Below are 23,586 nucleotides of genomic sequence, written 5' to 3'. Positions count from 1 at the left end.
AACTATGCCTTACTCAATGCATTCATATTCAAACTTTAAATTCGGTTATTATTTGCCATAAGTTGTTTTTCCTAAAATATGCTTGTGTCCCAGGTCAAGTGTCAAGACACCCAACAGTGGTCATTGAAAAGGCAGATTTAAAGCAGATGTGCCATATTGTCAAAAATATCTGAAAGTTTTAATCTTTTTCACCCATTGAATGTCCATGGAGTTTAATATGTACAGGTCTTATACATGTATCACCTGAGTGTAAGATTTAGTACTAGACTTAGTCAATAAAGCTGATAGTGTAACAACTTAAACAAGTCAACACAATAAAATATATTATGACAGGATCAAAGGGCCAATATTTATAAACAAATATATGTAAATAGGTCTATCACCTTTTATAAACATTTATAGTAATACAGTCTTCTCCATGATACAGTACATTGCTTCTAAAAACAAGACTTATAAACACATAAATAAAGTATTAGATGATTTTTCAATTGAATTATATACCCTAGAATGGATATTACCAGTTCACATGAAAAAAAAAAAATTCTTATAAGATATTTAAAGTCATTGGCATGGATTGGTATAATTCTTTTTTGTCAGAAGATTGCCAGTAGGCAGTTAAAACACTGTGAAGTATTGGTCATCATCAAGTTTTTGTTTGCATTTGGATAACTTATAATTATACTCCATGCTATGAACATAATGAAAAAGTTTTGTTTGTTATTTTCAATCCATCCATCCACCAACTCTTTTTGCTTCTAAGTATGCAAGGGTAAAGTAATTTGATATAGACCCAACTTTGTGCATAAAAGTGGTTTCTGGATGCTAAACCAATTATTTTTATGCCTCCGGTGGAAAATTTTAGGAAACTTTTAAACAATGCTTATTACAGCAAACTCAGATCAAGTACCAATTTGTGTAGCATCATTTTTACTGTTCTTGAGTAATGTCCCTTTATAACATTATGTGCAAGCACTGGCATTGGCTGTGTCCAATGCACACTTTTCCCCGTTTGTTTCTTCATTAGTACCCTAGTTTAACTCTTAAAAAACATTTTATCCCCCAAATTCAAATCAGTTCAGGTATATTGCATAAAATTGTCAATAGAAAATTTGAAATCGATTTTTTGGGGAAACAAACAATGTTGTTATACATGTACTGTGACTGTTAACCTGCTGTATCTTGTACATATCTGCAAATTTTATTGATATAAACCGTATGTATCTTTTCAGATGGTAAAAATGAGGCAAAAGCAACATGTTATCTGTATGTTAGATATGTTTCCATGGAAATGCTACAGAATAGTGTAACAATAAGACTCAGCAATGTGACAATAGCAGCATTCATGTCACCATTGTATGATTTCTTCGTTGATGCTTTGGCCAACATTTTAAAGACGGAGGATAGATTTCTATATGTTATAAATATTGAGAACGATACAGATGTTAAAAGTCAGGTGTTGAATGTTAGTGTGTCTGTTAAGAAGAACGATGGATCCTTCTACAATGCTGAATACATACAAGAACAAATCTATATCCACAGAGTAGTTCTGGCTGAACTCTCCACATTAGAGGTAAGTAAAGACTTGCTCTGAGGCAAATATTTACACCTTCCAAAAGCTTTATGTTATGTTGGGTTGAGTAGCTGTACAGAAATGGAACTTTTGTGTATGAAATTCAGATTTAGGGTTTGTAGGATTTTCTCCCCTTCTCATTAGAATAAGCTGTTCATGCAGTAGATATTAGACGATGTGGTTTGGGTGCCAATGAGATAACTCTCCATCCAAGTAACATTCTAATGTATATAAAAAGCGAGAAACATTATGAACCACATCAACTAACGACAACTACTGAACAGTAGGTCTGATAGTTCCAATGATTTTTAGCTGCTCCTGAAATCAAGTTGTTTGAGAAACAAAATACCTCTACACTCATGACACTGTATCATTAATATTTGTAAAAAAGACTTTTTCAAATCTATTTCTTGCATATTTCTACCTTTTCATTCATTGACTTGTCATTTAGGTAATCCTTAAATTCTTATTAAAATTATTTATGAGCATTCAAATTGCAATTATTTGTCAACAGGTTATTGAAATTAGAAATGATTAGTCATACCAATTAAAAGGGAAATGTCAGGTTTCAATACAAATCAATTTGTTGAAACCGTTAATTACAACATTCTTTATATGAGAATTATATGGGTGTAAATTTTATAAACTTGGTAGGTAATGCCACTATTAAGTTGCATGTTGTTTGTTGATAAAATTGTCAAGTAATTGCCAGGTAGCCAGGACAGTTATATACCTGTCTGAATGGTCATAAAATCAAAGGGCCAGCTGAGCTAAGCAATTAGAGGACCAATACATTGTTGACTCATTTCAGAAACCTTTGAATTGATTTGATTGGGATTTAATAGGTCTTAAAACTGTTGCATTAATTAAAATGTGGGTCAAGATCAATATATATGAGACTGTTGATAAAAAATATGTTTGTCTGTGCTCAAGTAATGCTTAGTAGAACAAATTGAGTATATTTTAATACACTTAATAAAAATCACTAAACAGTGCCTTAAGTTTGATAGGTAGTACACAAATTATTAAATGGAACTAATTTTAAAGAATTATGTTAATTTAAAATAATTAGACTGTTGTTAAGGTATCAAATAATTTGCAGTTTAAACCAACTGAAACATGCAATAAATTAAAATAATGATTCCAAATCTATAAAGATATGCATTGAAAATAGTTTTTGACAACAACACTTTAAAAGGAATAAAAAATGGATTAAACTGTCAATCAATAAGATGCAATTTAGTTACTATGGTTTTTTGCCACATCACTAATTCTGCAACTTAAGGATTTTCTGAGTTATTTTCTAAAGGCAGTTAACGTCTCTAACAATGGATTGATGATGAGTTGTTGTCATCATTTGATGTTCATCATTGTGTATCAACTGTTTTATCAAATAAAAACAAATTGTTTATCACAAAATTTAACAGTAAATGTCATACTGAAAGAACCTCCTCTATGCAATTAGGAAGCTCCCCTACAAATGTATGATCATTGAGAATGTCCCTGTGTTCAAAAAGCTTAGATTCCAGAACAGAATCTGACAGCTTTGCACATGACAAATATTGACCTAAGAATCTATCTAGCTGCTTGAGTTACAATGTACCTAGTAAATAAGGCATCAAGAGCGTTTACAAACTAGAGAATCAATATTTTTTATTTCAAAATAGTATTAAGAATCAAGAATTAATGGTAGTTTAAAGTTTATGAACATGGAGAGGTAGATATGTAAATTGAAAAGTTTTTTTGTTGTTGAGTATTGACTCAGGTTTATGACTTATCTTTAGATAGGTATTTAAATTAAATGAAATAAATCAGATGGATTTATCAGAAATTATTTCTAGTTTATGTTTGGTAAAGCCATAAAATATCCAAACACACTACTTTTCTAAAGAAGTTGTGAGAAATCAAATACATTTATACCCCAAAGTTTTTGTAGTAGGTAATACACTCAAGTTCTAGTTTCTGACACCTATATCCTGTTTTATACATATAATGTACATGTATCTTGCAATATACCATTACAGCTTGAGTTTTTTTTGAAAATTACATAGACAAAATATTCACTTTATACTTACCATACACCCCCTTATCTCTTTCAAAAGAGGCCATTTGATTTCAGCTTTTATGTTCAGCAAAAATCTAACTTTCTGACTTTCTACACTTAAATTATCTGAGAAATATTTAACAACCCTAAGTTTGCGTTGACTCTGTATTAGATTTATGATATATATATCATGTCATAAAATTCCCCATCATTATAATTCTCATTATAAGGGTTAATCAATTTAAAGTTGCATGAAAAAAATAATGTTTTTATATTATATTTATTTTCGATTACATAGTAAACCTCATTTACTTGTGTTTATATTATACAATTCTTGTTCTTTTCAGGTTCTGCCATTTGATGATAATGAATGTTTGGTAGAAATGTGTCCCTACTTTGACAACTGTATATCTAGTCTATCCTATGGAAGTGCAGAACCTTTCATTAGTTCTGATATGATGTTGTTCAGGCCTATACGACCAGGAAATGGATATAAATGTGTTTGTCCATTAGGCTTTGCAGGTAAGTTCAATTTAAGTCTTTCAACATCTAATAAAGCAATCTAATAGTGGACCATTTTGAACTTGCAGAGCTAACTTTGATTTGTTGAAGGTACTCAGTGCGACTATGAGTTGAATGACAGCAATGTTTTTTGCTATTCTATGTTTAGTGCATGGCAATTTTGTCAACAATTTGAACACCATATCCTTTCTTTTAGTTTCATAATCTGAAATATAATATCATGTTAAACTACTTATTCAGCCACATATATACAACAGCAAATTACATGATTGGAATTAATTGTTATCAGAATATTATTAATTGTTCATAAGTATGCTTGTGTTAAAATATCTTTATTTTCATTGTAGGTAACAGCTCAGCTTTCTGTAGTTTGGAAGTAGACTTATGTTACAGCAATCCATGTAGGAACAATGGCCAGTGTATAAGAAAAGAAGGAGGATTCACATGCAAATGTGCACAGAACTTTGCAGGTACAAGAAATAAAAGATTTGTTGAGGGGTCAATCTTAAAGTATGTGGCCTACAATAGGAACATGACAGCCATAAATAAGAAAAACTTTTAATTTGTTTTGCTATAATAGGTTAGGGTTGGCCACTTTGGGCAGCTGGATACAACATGGGTTTCATCCATAATTTCAGAACTCTAGATGATTACCGTAGGTGTTTGTATGGAACCCAGAAAACTGTCTGAATAACCTGACAGGATACATTTTCAGAAAACTCTGAAAAAGAGAAATGGTGAAACAAATTATGATAAAACATTATCTATGGTAAATTTGCCACAATAGATTTTTAAGATATTAAATTAAACACTCTTAATTTTGTAAGGATGTAAAATCAACCAGTTTCCATGTTGAAATGTCTGTTTATTGTAACTGTATAAGTACCACAATCATCTACTTCTATGCTGTAATAAATATCCCAAGTGCATATTAACTTGACTCTTGCATTATGGAAGGGCAGAGATAATAACTTATGTTAATTAAAATTTACAAAGCATAGAACTTAATTAGAAAAAGTCTTTCATATGAGCACATCAATTTCATTTTATGATTGATTTAATAATTTGATAAGTTTAATACATATGGACTGTCTCTCAAAGTAAAATTTCAGATAAATTTTAAAATACTATTGGTTTTATTATTTTCTAGTATTTGTTAAAAGCAGTAAAAAAAATATAAGAAAAAAAGGCTTTCTAAAGTGAATTGATTTTACTAAATTGTCTGTAAAATACTTATCACCCAATCATATCTATTGTGAAGGGAGATCAATGATCTATTCTGATACAGAGTCATCTTGATCCTGTAAGACTCAAGGTTTCACTATTGATATTCTTGGTGTAGAGTAATTCCATTACAGTTGTATATTGATTTTTGTGACATAATTATTTCAATTGCATAACATGTACTACTCAAAACATCTGTATCATGATCATTAGGCTAGTTGGAGGAGAAGGAGGGTTGCTATGTCAGTGATAGACAGCTCCCTTCACACTTATTACTGAGGATTTTTGTTCTTCTAAACATGAAAGCAACAAATACTAAAATTTTTAAAGCAGTGTCATCCATACTTTTTTTTGATATTCTTTGGTAATACAAATATTATAAATACAGTAAGAATTTGAATGTCAAAATAACTGCAGCTGATCCATTTATAGACAGTCCAAGTAAAGAAAACCTGTTGACACCATAATAATGTTGATTCATGGTGTGTTTAAGAATACCTATAGCACTTATATACGATAGTGTCAATATTCAATGTTATAAATCTCTAAATTTATGTCACAGATATAAGCTATCAGTATGCATATCCTGACTGAAATACAATAATCCTGTTGATTCGTTTGCACATTTTTTACAAAAGAAGCGTTGAATATTTATGTTGTTTGGGTGTTTGGGTTTTCAGTAATCTGTCTTGTACACAATGGACTAGAATATTTTTTCCCTGTATAATTACTTAACACAATATCATATGATATTATAGTCCTACTCACATTGTTACTATTACCCATTGTTCAATATTCAATGGGCCATTTATCACACTGCTATTTCAATACAGCACCAAACATTACATAAATTGAAGGAAATTTGGTACATTCAAACAATGAGAAGAGAATTTAGGTAATCAGAGATGAGCCCAGGTTATTTTAAGATTGTGGTTGATAATATTTAAACCTTTTGATATACATCAGTAAAAGAAATCCTATATTATGGCAGGTACTTTGGGACATGTAAATACAGCGATTGTGGTTACTCAGACTGACTTATCTAAATTTCTGTAAAAGAATTATGGACGAAGTATATAAATTGTAAGGGTGGTCAATTAAGGCTATTTGGGTGTGAACTGGTTTTTGTTGTGGTTGCACCCCTTCAGTAAAAAAAAAAAAATTTGGAGCCCTAAAAAAGAGACAGTTTTCAGAAGATTTTCTGACTTAAGGGATTGGTATCATCAGTGCAGGGGCGGATCCAGCCATTTAAAAAAGGGGGGGGGTTCCCAACCCAGAGTAAAGGGGGGGTTCCAGCTATATGCTCCCATTCAAATGCATTGATCGGCCAAAAAAAGGGGGGTTCCAACCCCCGGAACCCCCCCTCTGGATCCGCGCCTGCAGTGCCTCTACCAAATTTATTTGATTTGATAAATTTCAATTTGTTATCGCAATTAAATGTTTTCCTATTTGCATCCTTTTTGACTTGAGTACAAAGGATTTTTTTTTATTTTCTTAGCTTCCAAAATATTTTTGCTGTGATATTTAATGAATGGTCTTAAATGTATGAATGTGTTTGGCTAATGTTGACAGATTAGAGAGTGAATGTTTATCTCGTCTTTATAAATGAAAAGCAAACTGTGGTGAACTTTTTTGTTATGGTGTGAAAATATTAAATGACATCTTGTTTACAAGCACATTGTCAAATATTTGGAACAATACAACAAGTATATTTCAATGATTTCCATGTTTGGTAGGTGTTACATCATGTGATGGGAAAATCAAAAACATCATAACATCTATCAAAATTTACAGTTGCTCTCCAGCAAAATAAAATATATGAATTTTATATGATGTGAAATTAAGATGGTTAATATCATTTCCATATTATTGGCAGTGTTCCTTAGGTTTCATCATACAACAATAATATCTACCGAATTATAGATAGGTTGCACAGTGTTACATATTTTAATCTATTAATAATTGATATGATGTACAAAACAATAGATAGAATATAATGTTATTGTCATTTAACATAGATATATATTGATATTTTTACGGAATACATTTCCTCATCTTTAAATTTTCATAGAAAGCTTCCTTTTGTTGCATGAATTAAAACTAATTCTGTGTAATTCAAGGAATAAAGAATAAATTATTCAACTGTTTAAGGCTGTTTATGATATAAGACCAAAAGGTTAAAGCATCCTCAATGCTTACTTGATAGGTAACACACTGAACATCAGATGTTGCTTTGATTCTGATGAGGATCCCATGCCATCTTGAAATCTGGACATAGTAGGACTATTATTACAATGTTCAGAAGGCCTGGAAATTTCATTAAAATTCATAAAAATGATAAACATCCTTAGAAAGCCCTTGACTATCTTACATATCAATTATACATGCAGCAGGTTTTGTAATTCAAGTTGTTTCCTTATCACAATTCAATTTCTGGTTAATGTACTTGTAGGCTCTTTCAAACATTTGTAAATGGCCACATTGTTCATAATTTGTTCATGCCTATATGCATGATTACAGCACTAAATCACTGAACATAACTTAGGTCCAAAGAGTGATGTTAGAAAGGGGACTGATTGTTAATCCCTGAATATATACATGTTGAAAAACTGTTGACTATCTTTCAGAATATTTTTTTCTTTTTCAGGAAAATTTTGCGAGATCAATACCAAAGAAAAATTTGATGTAACAAATTGTCCAAATGACCTGTGTCAGAATTCTTTCCCATGTGTACCTCTCATCAATGGAGGATTTAGATGTGATGGCTGCCAGCAAATACATTACAATGAATTCTGTCAACTGACAACTCGGAGGTTCACCAAAGGATCTTATCTGACATTTCCATCGCTGAAATCCAGGAACCGGTTTAATATAGAATTAAGGTAATAAGGGGAATTAAATTATTTGACGATTTGATCTGTAGGAAAAGATTAGTCCAGAAATGGAGTATTGAATTATTGAATAGGTGGGTCTTGGCAAAGATTATGAATGATAAGGCTAATTGGATTAGTCTTTTATTCTCCTGAAATCTAATAAGTATTGAGTTATCGGTAAGTTCATATTGGATGGTCATTGTTCCATAGCCAGCAGTATCTCTAACTGGAATCAAATGGTCATTCTTTTCTTGATTGGAAAGCAGAAAATTTAGGATGTAAAGTAATTATTAGAAGCTCTAGGGAGAAAATTTATAAGTAGAACACTTTTTGTGACTGGCTTCATTGGGCAATCTATTTTTTGCAGGATTACAGTTTTCTAAAGTGTTTTGATCACATATAAATGGTTAACTATTTAGCTACACTTCCTATGTCCTACATGATTATTAAATTACACAAAAGCATTTGTTATAAACACGTATTCATTTTACTAAAACTTCCTTACAGCTAATTTCCTAATGCTTGTAGAGTAAAACTTTGGTTGGCTTGCTTGCTTTGTTTGTACAAACGCTTACTCAACCTTTGTAATTAAAATTGACATCTTCAAACTATATATGTGGGCATAGTTGAACCTGTTTATATTATATTTAAAGTTAATTGGACATTATCCCAATTACAATTGTGGCGAATGATATAAACAAAGCAAGCAAGTTAACCAAAGTCTTGCTCTACATGCATTAGGAAATTGGCTTTAATGTATATTGTTACTTTTACATATCACATTGTTATGCAGTACCAACATAAGAATTTCAGATTTATGAAATGATTGCATTCTATTTCTGTAAGCAGATGGTTAGTTCGTGTAGAGATACATTTTGTCTTGCACCATCATATCATTATAACATCAATCTACAGTTCTGGATGTCATAAAACTGAAGAAATGAATTTATTTTAAGAAAAAAATTACACATTAATGTCTAGATTTTATTCAGAATACATATTTCAATAGAGTTTAAAACTAAGGTATTCTGACATTGATTACTTCATAAAGAAATCAGGATTTCAGAATTCTGTTCCATTGATGAGTCATAAAATAAGAGTAAAAAACTAAATATTTTTCTGAACAAAGGAAAATTTTGCCTTTTTCAGTGATTCTTTATATTGTTTGGTAAATATTTTGCCATCTAGTGACAAAACATTGTCACCTAAATAAATTGTTTTGATAAGAAGAGTTTAAATGGATAGATTTAAGTTGAAAGATATTTTGAATTGTTCACTCAGACCCTTTTGTTATATGACAATGGAAAGGGAAACTGTTAAATTACTGTGAAAATTAACCTATTATTTTTCACTTTTTGATGACCCAGGAACCTGACAGAACTATCAAGGCTTCAATTAGATCATTTTCTTTTAAATCTTTTTGGCAAGAGAAGTGAGAATTATCTCTATCTCCTATTAAGTAAGGTTAAAAAGCAATTGTTCACTTGTTATATATCGTCTTTCTAAATTTAAAAGTCTTAAATTTCTTTTTGGTAATTTAGTTAAAATTGTATGTTGATAGCATACAACACCTGATACTAACTGTTTTGTTAGAACAACAATTTACCAGTTCTAGACATGGCTTAAGACATTTTTTTTCTTTAAAATGTTTATTGTGAGTAAACAAATGAGTATATCCTAGGCTTTATACCTACTTACTGGCCAGACTCAAACAAGTTTTAAACTGTTTGATCAACATTTTAAGTTAGAATAAGAATGTAATTTATACTAAGTTTCAACAAGACTTGAACCTTGGTGTTGTAGCTTTAAATATAAAGTAAACATGAATATTTAGAGTTTTTCTGGGGGGCCTATTTTAATGCACAATTTGCGAGGGGAATGAATTTGGATATCAGTCAATAAGTGTGTTCTTTACATCATCATGGTAGATGGAAACTATTCACACGGCAGATATTTTCAAACATTTTATGTGATCTATAAATAAGGGAACATAACCCATGGAATTTTGCATGTTTATAGTAGACGGGTAAAACAAAAAACGTTGACGAAATTATTAATAACTAGGAAACCAATGTACAATAAATATTCTATATGACCATTGAGGATATAATTGCAATATATAAATTGCAATTTTGTGAGGAAAGAAAGTTGAATTATTGATTATTCTTGTGGGAATTTTATATGAACTTTGTAAGCCATTATAAATTTTATTGTTTTATTGCCTATTACTGTAATTAATATGGGAAGTTTTCCCAATATGTCAATATTGTATTTAGTCTCAAATATTGTAACAGTGTTTTTTAACATCAAAACGATGTTAAATTATATCTTGAAAAACTGACAGCAAAAATGACATTGTATTTATTGAATATGAATCATATCATGCTTTATTTGCAGTTTTCTTTGTGAAGCAATAAAACAATCTAGAAATGAAATAATGGTTTTAAGGGGGATAATTATGTATTTTGAAACCATGAAAACCATGAAAATATTTGTCCTTGCAAAAATATTTATTGTGAAAAGATTACCAAGAAATTAAAACACTATATTTGACAATTGCTTTTGTAGTACTCCATAACAATATTCTTGTTCCCAGTATAGATTGCTCCATCATTTTCTAAAAGTTTATATATGTAATCCTCTCACTTGTTTTCAGATTTGCTACACAAGCTAAGAATGCCTTGCTCTTCTACAATGGACGCTTCAATGAAAAGCATGACTACATTGCCCTGGAGATAATCGATGAACAAGTCCAGTTCTCTTTCTCACTTGGCAATAATACAATCATAGTTAATACTAATGTCCAAGGTGGTGTCAGTAATGGTCAATGGACATGGGTCAGTGTGGACTACTTAAACAGAGTAAGTATCAAACAAGTGCTTCATTTCAGATATTTTAGTCAAGTTCTGATGTGATAAACTTGTCTTCGACAAAGTGATAAATGTTGTCTGGACAGGCATTCACATATATATCATTTCACATTCTTTCAATTTTAAATTATTCCTGAATATCAATCTTGAGCAAACTGTGAGACTACGCATATGAAATGGAAGTTTTGATGTCAAAGGTCCCTGCAGGAATTTTTTTAAAATTCTGGATCCTGTCTGAAAAAATAAATTTATACAATGATTTTCATTTTTGCATTTTTTATCATTAAAATTTTATATATTAAGATACAATCTAATATGTTACTACATGTATTGAAACGACCTAGCTATAGTTAATTTTTTGATTTTTAGTCATTTCTAAAACCTGATAGATGTATTGACTTAGTTTTCCACCAAAAATACAAGTATTAGTATATTTCCCCCTAAAAATATGAGTATCAATAGATATATTATCAGTTTTGGGTGGTGAACATTCATCACAGAATTTTTGAATCTGTCTAAGAACTTTTTCCTTGTGGAATGTATTTCATATTTACTTCAGTGGTTATCATCAATAATGAAAACACTTTGTAAGAAGTAAAAGTTTTTTTATAACCACATGCTGTGAAACTGATAACATCAAGTGTTGTTCATTACATGGCATTAAAATCATGACATTATTACTAATGAAACGTACTTTGTGTTTCTTAGTAAAAATGTGAAAATATGCACTTATTATGTAATCGCTTTTGGCAATGACTCTGTACATATTATAATTGAATTTCGGTATATATTTAGTTGTATGTAAATTTCATAACAAACAGAAATTGATCGGTATGCATGTAAAGCTATTAGGTCCAACATTTTTCTACATAATGACATAGTTAATGACAGCAACACTATAGTTCCTCAGGATGTCAATATTGAAAAAATGATCAGACACAGAGATTAAGTGTAGATCACGAAAAACTTCATTATAAACATGGTTTAGCCTGATGTCAAAACGAAAATGGTGATTTATAATGAGTTATAGTGGAAAACAACAAAACGGAATGGACTTTAAGTGGAAACTTATACAAAATATCCAATGAAAGTCTGTCAGTTTAATTAATTTACTTCTAATTGATGTATGAGATCCAAGTTTTTTATGATAAAGATTCAATTTAATATTGATTTGTTCTTAGTGGACACATATTGATTTAGCCATTAAGCAACCAAAGGTTATGTTGAGGAATGATGGGAAAATATCATAGAGTACTTTTGTATCTCAAATATTGTTATGAATAATTAAATGCCTAGAGTAAAAAACAATAGTCTGGAGGGAAAAGGGAACGGTCAATAAAGTAAAAATAGTTTCCTTAGATATGATTTGAAAACAAATATTTCCAATAAAATGTAGCACTTTTATAATCTGATAATTTATATATAGTTGGATGAGATTGCATTAAGGAATAACTTTAGTTTATCTGAGATGGAAAATCCAGTTGGGACAATGTTACTGTGAGACAACTGAAAACAAATTTATTTGGGATATACTTACCTTAATTGAACACTTCCAAGTATTGATTGATTTCCATAGTTTTCAAACCTTAAGTTATTTGTCCAAACACTTAGTCTTTAATTTTGATTTGGTATGAATTTTTGGTGTTTTACCCTTGTCTCTATTTTAACACTGTAGTTTAGTTATCTAATCTTATTAGATGTAAAAATATATTACATAAATCATAACAAACCAGAATTGAAAACAGAATTGAAAAAAAAATTAGATAAAATGAAGTGGTGTTTATTTCTTTTTCCTTTTGAAAGCAACCTGAGGTATTTCAGAATCTGATCAAAATTTTTTACACTCAAAACATATACAAAGACCTATCTTGTGTGAGAGGAAACATTGAGTCAATATGTATCAGTTTTAAGCTATTGAGGTCGACTGAAATGTAAATTGTCAAATGATGGAACTACAGTTTTTGTTATTACAAATCCGTCTATAGAATTTCATTTTACTAGACAGATGAGTCTTTAGAGAATGATTCACATTTAATTAAAATTCATTCTGTAGAATTATTGGAAATTCACAAAGCAACTTTCTTCAGCACACACTTTTAAGCAGACTAGTGCAATTGATCCTTAGTCCTTGATTATAAAGAAGAGTCTCTTATATTTACGAATTGAAACTCTAATTCAAATTCTATAATATAGATATGTAACTGTGATATCAACCGTGAGGTTTATCCATTTATATTTGTTTTATTTGATAAATTCTTTTTAATAATTCAAAATTAGTTAATTTTAAAAGAGAACACATCAGCTGTGTCGGTTTCAATAAATATTCAGCTATAAAAGTTGAGCTACAGAATGGTACACATTTGTCATTCAGAATTGTTTAATGATCAAATAATAGTTAAATATTGAAATTCAATGAAACAGAAAGAAATTTCTTTGCTGAAAGATGATAAATTTGCTGATAACATACACTTCTTCAATCTCAAGAGAGATGATTTATCAGATTATTACTAAAAAGTGAATTGGCACATTGCTATAAAAAAAAATATGAAAACAGCTGCATTGATTATAGCATTAGATATTATGTAATAGATGTACAAGCAATGTTTTGTTGGTTTTACCTCAGTGAAGGTGATGCTTTATAAAACACATTTCAATAAACAAATTAAAAAACTAAATGAAGTGTTTCAGTGTATTACTATGTATAGATGAAGTCAATTATTTTTTTTCTTTATTTAGTGTACTGGTAATTAATTCTTTTATGAAATTACAAAAAAAAAACATAGAAATTCCTTCTGCAAATAATTTTATATTAAAAGCTTTACTTTGTGTGCAAAACTATTCAAAATAAATTTTGTTTGGTGAAATGTTCATCTCTGAAGTGGGACAAGTACCTTGAAAGTCTATAACAAAAGACCTAAAAGACTTGAATTTGTCAATGTCTTCATTTATACACCAAATTTGTACAAGTAATTGTGTTTTTTAACAAACTTTTCCATTCATTATTACGACTTGGATGGATGACCTGTTATGTTCATTTCAAAAGGCCATTTTGATTTTACATAAGTAGGCTGTTTTAATATTTGTGTTGAATGTGAAAAGCGTCATAGATTTTGAATGAGTACCGATGTGTCACATTAAAAAGAATAATTATAATAATTGACATATACTATGGGACTTTAAATTCCGTGGTTAACTGATGGTGATGCATTCTACTTTAGCAACAATCAAGAGAGAAAAAAAGGGCATGCTTTCATGAATAAATAAAATGAATTTAAATACCTTAAAAGGCTGCCAAGATTGTAAATCAGTATTTACCGTTTTATAAGTTATTTATCACGAAAAACATATTTACATTTACATAGTAGTTTCAACATACATAATTAACTATTGAAGCGGTAATGTCATCTAAACACATTAGAATTAGACATATCTTTTATGGATAGGGTTACTTGCTAAACCGTTGTAATCATAGGGTTTTACCTGCAATCAATAGTCACAGGTAGAAACCAGGTAATTGACGGGTTGTAAAATGTGTCTCTTTAGTGCATAGAAAACGTCTTATTGTATTCCTAACTTATGATCACCAGAACTTAAGACGGTACGGTTGGGAAACATGTCATAGTAAGGCGATTAATAATAACTTAATTTAATATTTATGATATTAAATTATGAATAAAAAGGTTTTTGCATATATTAAAATTGAAAAGTGAATTGTCCATCCTTGGTCATTAATTGTTCAGTGTAGCTTAAAGGGTTTCTAGGTTTCTCAATTTTTATGAAAGGACCCAACATTCAATTCACCTTTTAAAATTGAAAAGCTCAAAGATTTCAATTTCTGTATTAACAGGGGACTTTAAAATATGTATAACTTCTAAGTGGACAATTATAGTAACTTGTAGGTGGTCATGAAGTCAAATCATTCTGCTGTGTTATAGGGAAAATTGAATGTCAGAAATTCACAACTTCAGTGGTACCTAATTCGGGAAAGGTTGATATATTAAAGTGAGAAGTTTCAAAGAACAGAGACAGATGACATTGATCTGTTCTTTGAAACAGATGACATTGATCTATTTAAATGCTTGTAGACCCCCTTTGGCTATGCTTACTTTATACAATAGCTCACGCTTAAGAAATTCTGGTGTGGGATACATGATCTCAAATGTTAGAATATGATGAGGATTTAACTTCAAATTTTTCATTTCATGCCTACTTAGGTTCTGTGCAGGTAGAAAGAAATACGTTGTACCAGTCGCACTGTTAGAGAACCTATAATATTATATGACCTGTACTTAGAACGAATTTATTTGGCATTAAAATTCACTTTTGTATTGAGTAGGAGACATGGGTATTGTTGTCCTAAACAAGGGTATTGAAATGTAGATTTCTGAATGATATATGTTCTTGTCATTTTCAATGGCTCATATATTTCATAGATTTATTTTGAAATATTTTGAATTGAACAAATTAAGATATCAATCTATTATCTTTTTAAAGATTTAAGTATAGGAATCAGTTCCTAATTATTGCAATTAAACTTGTTTATTTGGGACTAATGACTGATTTTGTTAATTATAAGAATTTTTTTTTGAATAAGATTAATTGCTTTTTTAACTGTTCTTTAAACAAGATTATAAGCAATTATGTATTTCTGAAGGTAACTGTCACCAAATATACTCTGAACTTTTGATACTAAAACGAAAATCATTTAAAAGTGGAACAGTTGTAGGAAAACATTTTCCTTTCTATAATGGCTCTATAGTTATTTATATTTAGTACTGATTATAAATTTTTGATGAAGCATGTATAAAACTGATAAATCTCATTACAATTTGTATAAGCTGCATGGATTCAGATGTACATTAAACCGCCTTAACCAACTAGTTTTCATAGACACTCAAGTACTGCTTGGCTCTACCTATACCATAAATCTGTAAGCTGTTGTATTGAATGATTTCTTCTTTTTTTTTTAAATTCAAAAACAAGACCCCCCTTCTTTTTTTTTAAGGATTATGAATATTATATATATGAGGGTCTGTCTAGAGGGATGGGGTTTTCATTTCTTTAATTTTCCAGCTTTTTGTGTTTTTTTGTCCATTATTGCCTATTCTTATTCTAATAATTAATCCCCATTTTTCTCTTCTTTATTCTTTCACTATTTTCTCCAACTTTTTAGCCCTGTATGCTCTTTACAGTAAACCCAATCCAGACCATCATAATTTAGAAGTAAACCAGTCCATGTCTCGTGCATCTAATCTTGTTTAACAGTTCAATATATTCATATTCTGTAGACAGGGGTCTTATATTTCATATAAGCTATATACTTTGTCTGCTATATGACTATAGTTTGATTATAGATTGAAGTACAGAGTAAGTTGCAATGTTTCTGTATTTTGATCGAATAATATCTTGGCTAGACAAGAAAACCTGTAATATGAAGTTTTGAAATAATATTTCTAACATGTTTTTGAGATTTGAAAACATTTGTAAAAGGTGGCTTTGCAGTTAGCAAATGACATCCCATATCTAAAAACATACAATTTTTGCATGAAAAAAGAATTTAATGCTAATGTTTGGTGTTTATTCTTTTCAGACTGCAACATTAACAGTAGGTGAAGATTGTGATACAGCAATAACTGTCAAATATGGACACAGATTATCATCAACATATAGGTGTGCTGCAGAAGGAAAATCAGTACTCCCTTCTATGTAGGTTTCATATTTTTAAACTTAAGAACAAGTGATTTGTATGCACCTGAAGGATTTAGAGACAATTTGATGTTTATGTTGGTTTAAAATTGACCCATTGCAACAGAATGTGCATGGTTTACTTGTCTGTATTATTGGTACATTTTCAAACAGTTTGTGTAGGGAATATTTTCCATACATTATACATGATTGCTGAATAGGCAAAATTTACAAGTTTACAGTAATTAATCAGGATAAAGTAGAAAGCTGAAATTACCAGAAAATAATGGACAGTAAAACAGACAACAACAACATAGACTCTACCACGAAAATAGAATCACAAACAATGTAATACATACAAACATGGTCCAGATAGTCTTGACTTAGTACAGGCTCATATCTGATGGGTTTATGTCAGTTTTACATTCATAAAAGACTCCCCTTTAAATGTGTGCTTTACTTAAGGAAGGTAGTGAAGGTTGTCACAGCTGATGGTCTAACACTGATCTAAAGAAAACAAACGTAAAATAAACAGTATTCTAATGCAATTATTTTGTATCCATGGTTCTGATTGGATGACAGTAAGCGTAAAATTCTCTATCTCCTTGTCTGTAACTAAGGAAGCCGACATTTTGAATTGCTGAATTTATTGACATGTAGTTTCTACAATAATAAGCTAAAAAACTCACATGTTGCACCTAAAAATCTTCTTTTTATCAAATTTTATTACATTCTGAAGTGGCACAGAATCCAGAAAACACCCGGTGTTTATGTTTGACGCCGGAAGCATACCTATGACGTCACCTAGTGTAGGGACCAAAGAAGATAACATCTTTCCGCGGAATTTTCTTTAATGAACGTTTAAGACTGATTTAATGATTGAAATTCAATTATGAACTCGATTTGAATTAGAATAGAGATAACTGTATTGTATTTGAAGCTTTGCGGACGTCCATCGGTAGTTTTACTGTCGCAAATACCCGTTTACCTGTCTCTGCTCCGCGTCGCCAGGTAAACTAAATTTGCGACAGTAAAACTACCGATGGACGTCCTTAAAGCTTCAAATACAATACAGTTATCTCTTAATTGTTCTTACTTGAACATTTATTGACTTCATTAAAAGGATAGAATATACCAGTGTTTTGTTTAAATCTATTTATAAATTATAACTGTAAAAATTGTTTTATCTACTTTATTTTGTTTACAGATGTGACAACCCATCTGAAAGTTGTTTTAGACTGTTTGATCTGACTGGTCCCCTACAAATTGGTGGCTTACCCAAGTTACCAGCACAGTTCCAGATACAAACCAAAGATTTTGATGGATGTATTAAAGACTTCTACTTAGACAATGCACTACTAGATTTGAACCAGTCAGTAGCTAGTGTTGGTACATCTCCTGGATGTGATGCTAAGAAACACTTTTGTATTGGAGATCCTTGCAAAAATGGAGGTTTGTAAACACCTGATTTGAGTTGAAGTTTATAATAAATGAGTTACTATGGATTCATTATTATTCAATGGATATCAATTTCTGTTGATTTCTTGGGTACAGGGAAACCACAAAATTAAATGTTCAATGAATTGTAAATTTGCTGTATGATTAACTGTGGACTTGGAAAACCACGAAATTCAATATCCATGAAAATGCAAGTTTTTCTCAATCCTCGATAATTGGTAGCCATGAAAATAAAGGAATCTACTGTAGATGTACATGAGACTTACAGTATCTAATAATTCTGGTTAATGGCTCTATTTTTTTTGCAGTTTATCTTCTACACAGGCAGATCAAGACTCCTCCTTATTATAAGGTTGTAGATTGAAAGTATTGAATAAACTCAGAATTGTGGGAATTTATGAAAAAAAACTTTTTAGCTATGAATTCTGTTGAATTTTACTAGTAAAAAAGGCAGTTGTAGCTTAGTTCATTTTAATGGCTTGATTTTCATTGAAAACTAAATTCATTCAAACTATTTCTTGAGCTATAAAAAAATCCATGCAACAAATGCACTGATTCAGACCAGAAAATATATTAATCTTGATTGCTTTAATTTTCAGGAACTTGTTATGAAGGATGGGGGACATATATTTGTCAATGTGGACCAAACAAAAAAGGCAAAGACTGCACTGTTGGTAGGTGATAGATGGATTTTTTTATGTATGGGAAATTAAATCTTTAAAATTGTTCTTCCAGAAGGGTTAGTTAGAACCACAGGTTTTAATCAAATTTCCTAGTAGAATTTGAGGAAATTATCAGAAGTATTGATTAAAATATTAGGGTCAGACAATCAATCTTATTTATATGTTGTTAAGTCTGACATTATTGATTCATACAGTCACATACCAGTCTTGTTATAATTTTAAACATTAATTTATTTTATTTTATATCTTTTACATATGTGTGTAGACAGTAAGTAGAAAATTTGCAGTCATTTTAAAAATTACTCATTTGGAAAATGGAATTTTTTCTTTTTCTTGGATAGCTTGAACTTTATTACTTTTTCTGTTTATGTTCAGATTATCATATATAGATATCGACCTGATACTATTTATAATATTGTTTTATTTCAATACATTCATTATAATTTTAAAAAAAAAGTCAGAACAATTAAAAAGTCCATTCCAATCACAGCTGCAATCTGCTCTTGCATAAATAGCTGTTTAAAGTATAATCAGGTTTTTTTTTTACATTCCATGTTCATATTAATTGGAACATATTGTAAACTTGGTTTACAATTTTGTATTTACAGATACTTATAATATAGTTTAATTATTTGGACAACTCATTCTATGCAGAAAATGGCCCACAATTAAAACACTCCTTTAGTCTTTGTGGTTTGGTGATTTTTATATCTTCACCCAGTTTTGCGATTGATTTTGTGTTTCTTTTTTCCTGCGACAAAATGATTTTTTTTTTAAATGTCTTGTTAAGTACAATTATAAACATTTTATATGGGTATTTGGTGCATGAACTTCCTCAAACCTTGGTACATTTGGTCTGCTTCCTATAATAGCACTTATCTTTGAGTCATTTCCTCAGCATTTTATCTAAAAGCATACATAGCTGATGTCCTGTTTTTGCATTTTTCTTTTTCAGTATATAAACTATATTCATGAAAGTTGAGAAATTCATAAAGCAAAATGAGTATTTCCTTCATGTACTAACATTTTCTTAATGGAAAGTTAAGTTCTTTTTTCGAAATAATTTTTGCATCATACATGAATGCCATTTGAAGACATGTTCTGAGATTTGTTTTTAAGCATTTGTATATATTTTCAGATATATCTGAGGGACCAAGGCGACTTGAAGGAACTGGTTACTTGTCTTACCAACCCTCTTCACTACCAAGCCCTACCATTTACTTGGACTGGCATAATGGTATATCTTTCCGTACACGTAGTACTAATGGTGTCCTGATGCATATAGTGATAACTGGTGGAATATCTGTTCTCATGCAGGTATGTCTGACAATATGACAGTAGGGTTAGATTGGTGTATTCAATTTCAGTTTGTTGATGATATTTTCTTGAAGGTGTAAGAGATACATATATGTTTCTTTAATGAACAATTTTATTATTCTAAGCATGAGGAATTTTGACATAATCTCCCAAAGTTTAAAAGTTTTGATGGAATAGATTCAACCATGTAAAGATAAACAACTTTCATTTCTAGCAATTTTGTTACAAATATATGGACCTTGTAATATCTGCAAATGAGTAAGTTTACATGCCAAGTCATATACTGTTCATTATGGTAGGAAAACAAACTTTACAATATCTCTGCAGATTGGTATATTGTAATGTGTAGATTTACTTACTTTATGATGATGTACACTTGTTTAATATGTTTTAATGTATGTATCAAATTTCTATTTGTAAAAGAATGCAGAGAGGGAAATAAAATGTTTTAAATTTTTGTAACCAATTTAACTATGAATTTTATAATATTTGCATTTGTAATTTCAGTTGGAAGATGGCTACATCCACTATAATTATACAGACAGTAATGTCAATGTTGGTTTTGTGTTTGATCATGTCAAGGTTAATGATGGTACCTGGCATTATTTTGAAGTCCGCTGGCTGAAAGTTTCATCAGAACTGATACAGATCTTAGACTATGGCCATTGGACAGTAAGTTTTAGAACATAATTTTAACATGAGAAGATGGTTAGCTTTAACATTGTAAAGGTATTGGCATTCAAGTTTGACTTTTTTTAGGGTACCTGTACTGTGAAGTCACCTCTTCCTACAGATTTCACCACTTGACCTTCAATCTTTCTATAATGCTTGTAAATCTGAAGATAATAGATATACCTATCTGTTAGCATACATTTTAGTGGGGGGGATTGCAGATTGTCTAAATGGTGAAGCTGAATCAATTTTCAACAACTTTCTCTGTGGGGAAGACCCATTTTGTGTAATCAACTTCTACATTTTCAACCATTAATTTAAGTTTCATAATAAAGCCTATATTTTATATAACAAAGTGAACAGTACTTGACTATATTTCTCATATCCACTTTCACAATCATACCACACCACCTTATTTCTATAATGATGTATGTATTTGTTTGCAGAAAACGTTTACAATCCAGCCCACCATAGCAGGTAAACAGATCCAGCAAGTAATTGTAGGTGGCCAGAGACAGGGAACAGGACCAATCATCAATCAGTTTACAGGCTGTGTTCAGGTAAATATTTATTAGTGTAGTAAGACATCATCATATGGGTTTGTGATATAAATTCATAAACAATGAATTGAGTAACTGCTACAACTATTTTGTTTGTCTTTTTGATCTATAGTTAAACATCATTTGGTTACCTGTTCATAAGATAATGATATAGAAAAACCTAAACACATATATACTGTGAATTCAGAAATTCAAATTTAATGTCTGTTGATTCATTTGTCCTGTATCAGGTTAAATATTGAAATAAGGAGATATTGTATGATTGTCACTGAGACAAGGCAGATAACCATAAAGCTGTTGTTGCATCAACATGAAGCTATGAACACATTTTAATTATGATAATAACTTTCAAGAATATATGCCAAGTTACCCAGATATTGTATTTCCTTGAACATGATGTGAAAGGAATCATAGATACAAGATAAAAATTTAAATAATATGTTTGTATTTGTAGAATGCCCTGGTAGGAAACAATGGTTACACAGGTCTGACTAAACCTGATGTACACCAAGCACGTGAAGGATGTATAGTTGACAATCCATGTTCCAATAACCCCTGTAGTAATGGAGCCACATGTGTAAATGAGTGGGAACAGTATTCTTGTAAATGTCCACCAGGTAGGTTCATTTATTGGTTGTTAGTTGTTAGTTGGAATTGAAATTTGTCTTCTTTTCACTAAAAAATAAATAATTCAGTAATACACTTAGTAAGTCGGAAAAACCAATGAAATATGACGTGTTATTTTTGAGTTGACATATCAGTATGTGTATTTGGTGGGTTAAATGTTTACTTTTTACATGATTAAAAAAAATGTCACCAGATATATTAATCCATTCTGTTTCATTATTAAACATTTTATATTATTTGGTTTTCAGTGTTATATGTTTCACATTCATTTCATATTCATATTTCATATTCATGTTTCTTGACGATTGACGACACATAGTTTTGCGCTGCATATTTTGAAATAAACTATAGCTTTGTACGCTATGTTTTGCTTTACGTAATTATTCAAATGGCATGAGTTATGCATGAACTCAAAGCGCGGTAATATTAACCATATATATACTAATATAACTTCACTATTCGAGTTAGTCACTAGTCATTATTACACTCAGGAGGGCGGAAGACTAAAGTCACCGCTGCAGGCACTTGTAACTTTATTTTTTTAGCCATGTTTAAAATGTTTCAGTTAAAATAAAGTTACTTTAGTATTTCAAATATATATAGAATTCAGTATGGCTTGAAAGCCACATTTCGGTATGTAAGTTAAGGTCAGAATTAAGCTCCGTTGCATGCAAATACTTCAGTCAAATATATTGTTCATATTTATTGGAACACAATTGTAAACTTAGTTTACAATTTGTATACTTGCAGATTTATATAATAAAGTATATTAAAATTGGACGACTCAGTTAGTGCAGAAATGTCCCACACGTATTTCCACAACTAGTCTCCGTGCTTTATGGTGACTTATTCTTAACCCAAGTCGACGATATATTGGTGTCCCATTTTTCCTGCGACAAAAAGAAGGAGTTGTTAACAAAAAATCAATATATTTACTTGTTCTGATTCATATTTTTTTAGTCAGGTTACAAATATGTCTACGGTAATACTGTAGGCATGTTTGATACTCAACCCCATCTCTGAAAAAATACCCAAGGTTTAATATAAAACCTCAATTATACATAACTGAAAACAATATGTAAAGTACTAACAGAATGCTGTTGTTTTAACATGTGCTTTTGTCAAGTAAATATGAGGGTCATCAAATTGTACAATTGTGTATAGCTAACATAAAAACCCAATCAAATTTGTGAAAGTTTTGAAAAATGGTGTGCATGTCACATCATTTAAACTTTAGTGGTAGAAAGATGATGAGGTACATTTAATTTAGGCCCTGTTCATTTATAAAAATATTGCACAGTTGTTTAAGTAAGACCTACAGAAACGTATGACAATGACTAGTTGCAAACACCAGCCTGGCAGACAAACATATTTTTATGCCCCACCTACGATAGTAGAGGGGCATTATGTTTTCTGGTCTGTGCGTCCGTCCGTCCGTTCGTTCGTTCGTCCGTCTGTCCCGCTTCAGGTTAAAGTTTTTG

The 23,586-nt window shown here is 30.5% G+C and overlaps 1 protein-coding gene across 8 annotated transcripts in view; it reads left to right on the top strand.

Moving 5' to 3' along the window:
- LOC139483507 (cadherin EGF LAG seven-pass G-type receptor 2-like) overlaps positions 1-23,586 on the top strand; it is a 55,643-nt gene that overhangs the window by 11,979 nt on the left and 20,078 nt on the right. For all 8 annotated transcript variants that reach the window (XM_071267566.1, XM_071267573.1, XM_071267543.1 and 5 more), the window contains exons 2-13: positions 1,230-1,570; positions 3,962-4,136; positions 4,484-4,606; positions 8,008-8,242; positions 10,890-11,094; positions 16,694-16,809; positions 17,996-18,240; positions 18,846-18,920; positions 20,068-20,246; positions 20,754-20,918; positions 21,365-21,478; positions 21,933-22,095. In XM_071267566.1, the coding sequence (XP_071123667.1) occupies positions 1,230-1,570; positions 3,962-4,136; positions 4,484-4,606; positions 8,008-8,242; positions 10,890-11,094; positions 16,694-16,809; positions 17,996-18,240; positions 18,846-18,920; positions 20,068-20,246; positions 20,754-20,918; positions 21,365-21,478; positions 21,933-22,095 (2,136 nt within the window). The remainder of the gene's footprint in view (positions 1-1,229; positions 1,571-3,961; positions 4,137-4,483; positions 4,607-8,007; positions 8,243-10,889; positions 11,095-16,693; positions 16,810-17,995; positions 18,241-18,845; positions 18,921-20,067; positions 20,247-20,753; positions 20,919-21,364; positions 21,479-21,932; positions 22,096-23,586) is intronic.

Source organism: Mytilus edulis, chromosome 1, assembly GCF_963676685.1.
Source record: "Mytilus edulis chromosome 1, xbMytEdul2.2, whole genome shotgun sequence".
NCBI classification, from domain to species: Eukaryota; Metazoa; Mollusca; class Bivalvia; order Mytilida; family Mytilidae; genus Mytilus; species Mytilus edulis.
This window is presented reverse-complemented; position numbering and strand designations above follow the sequence as displayed.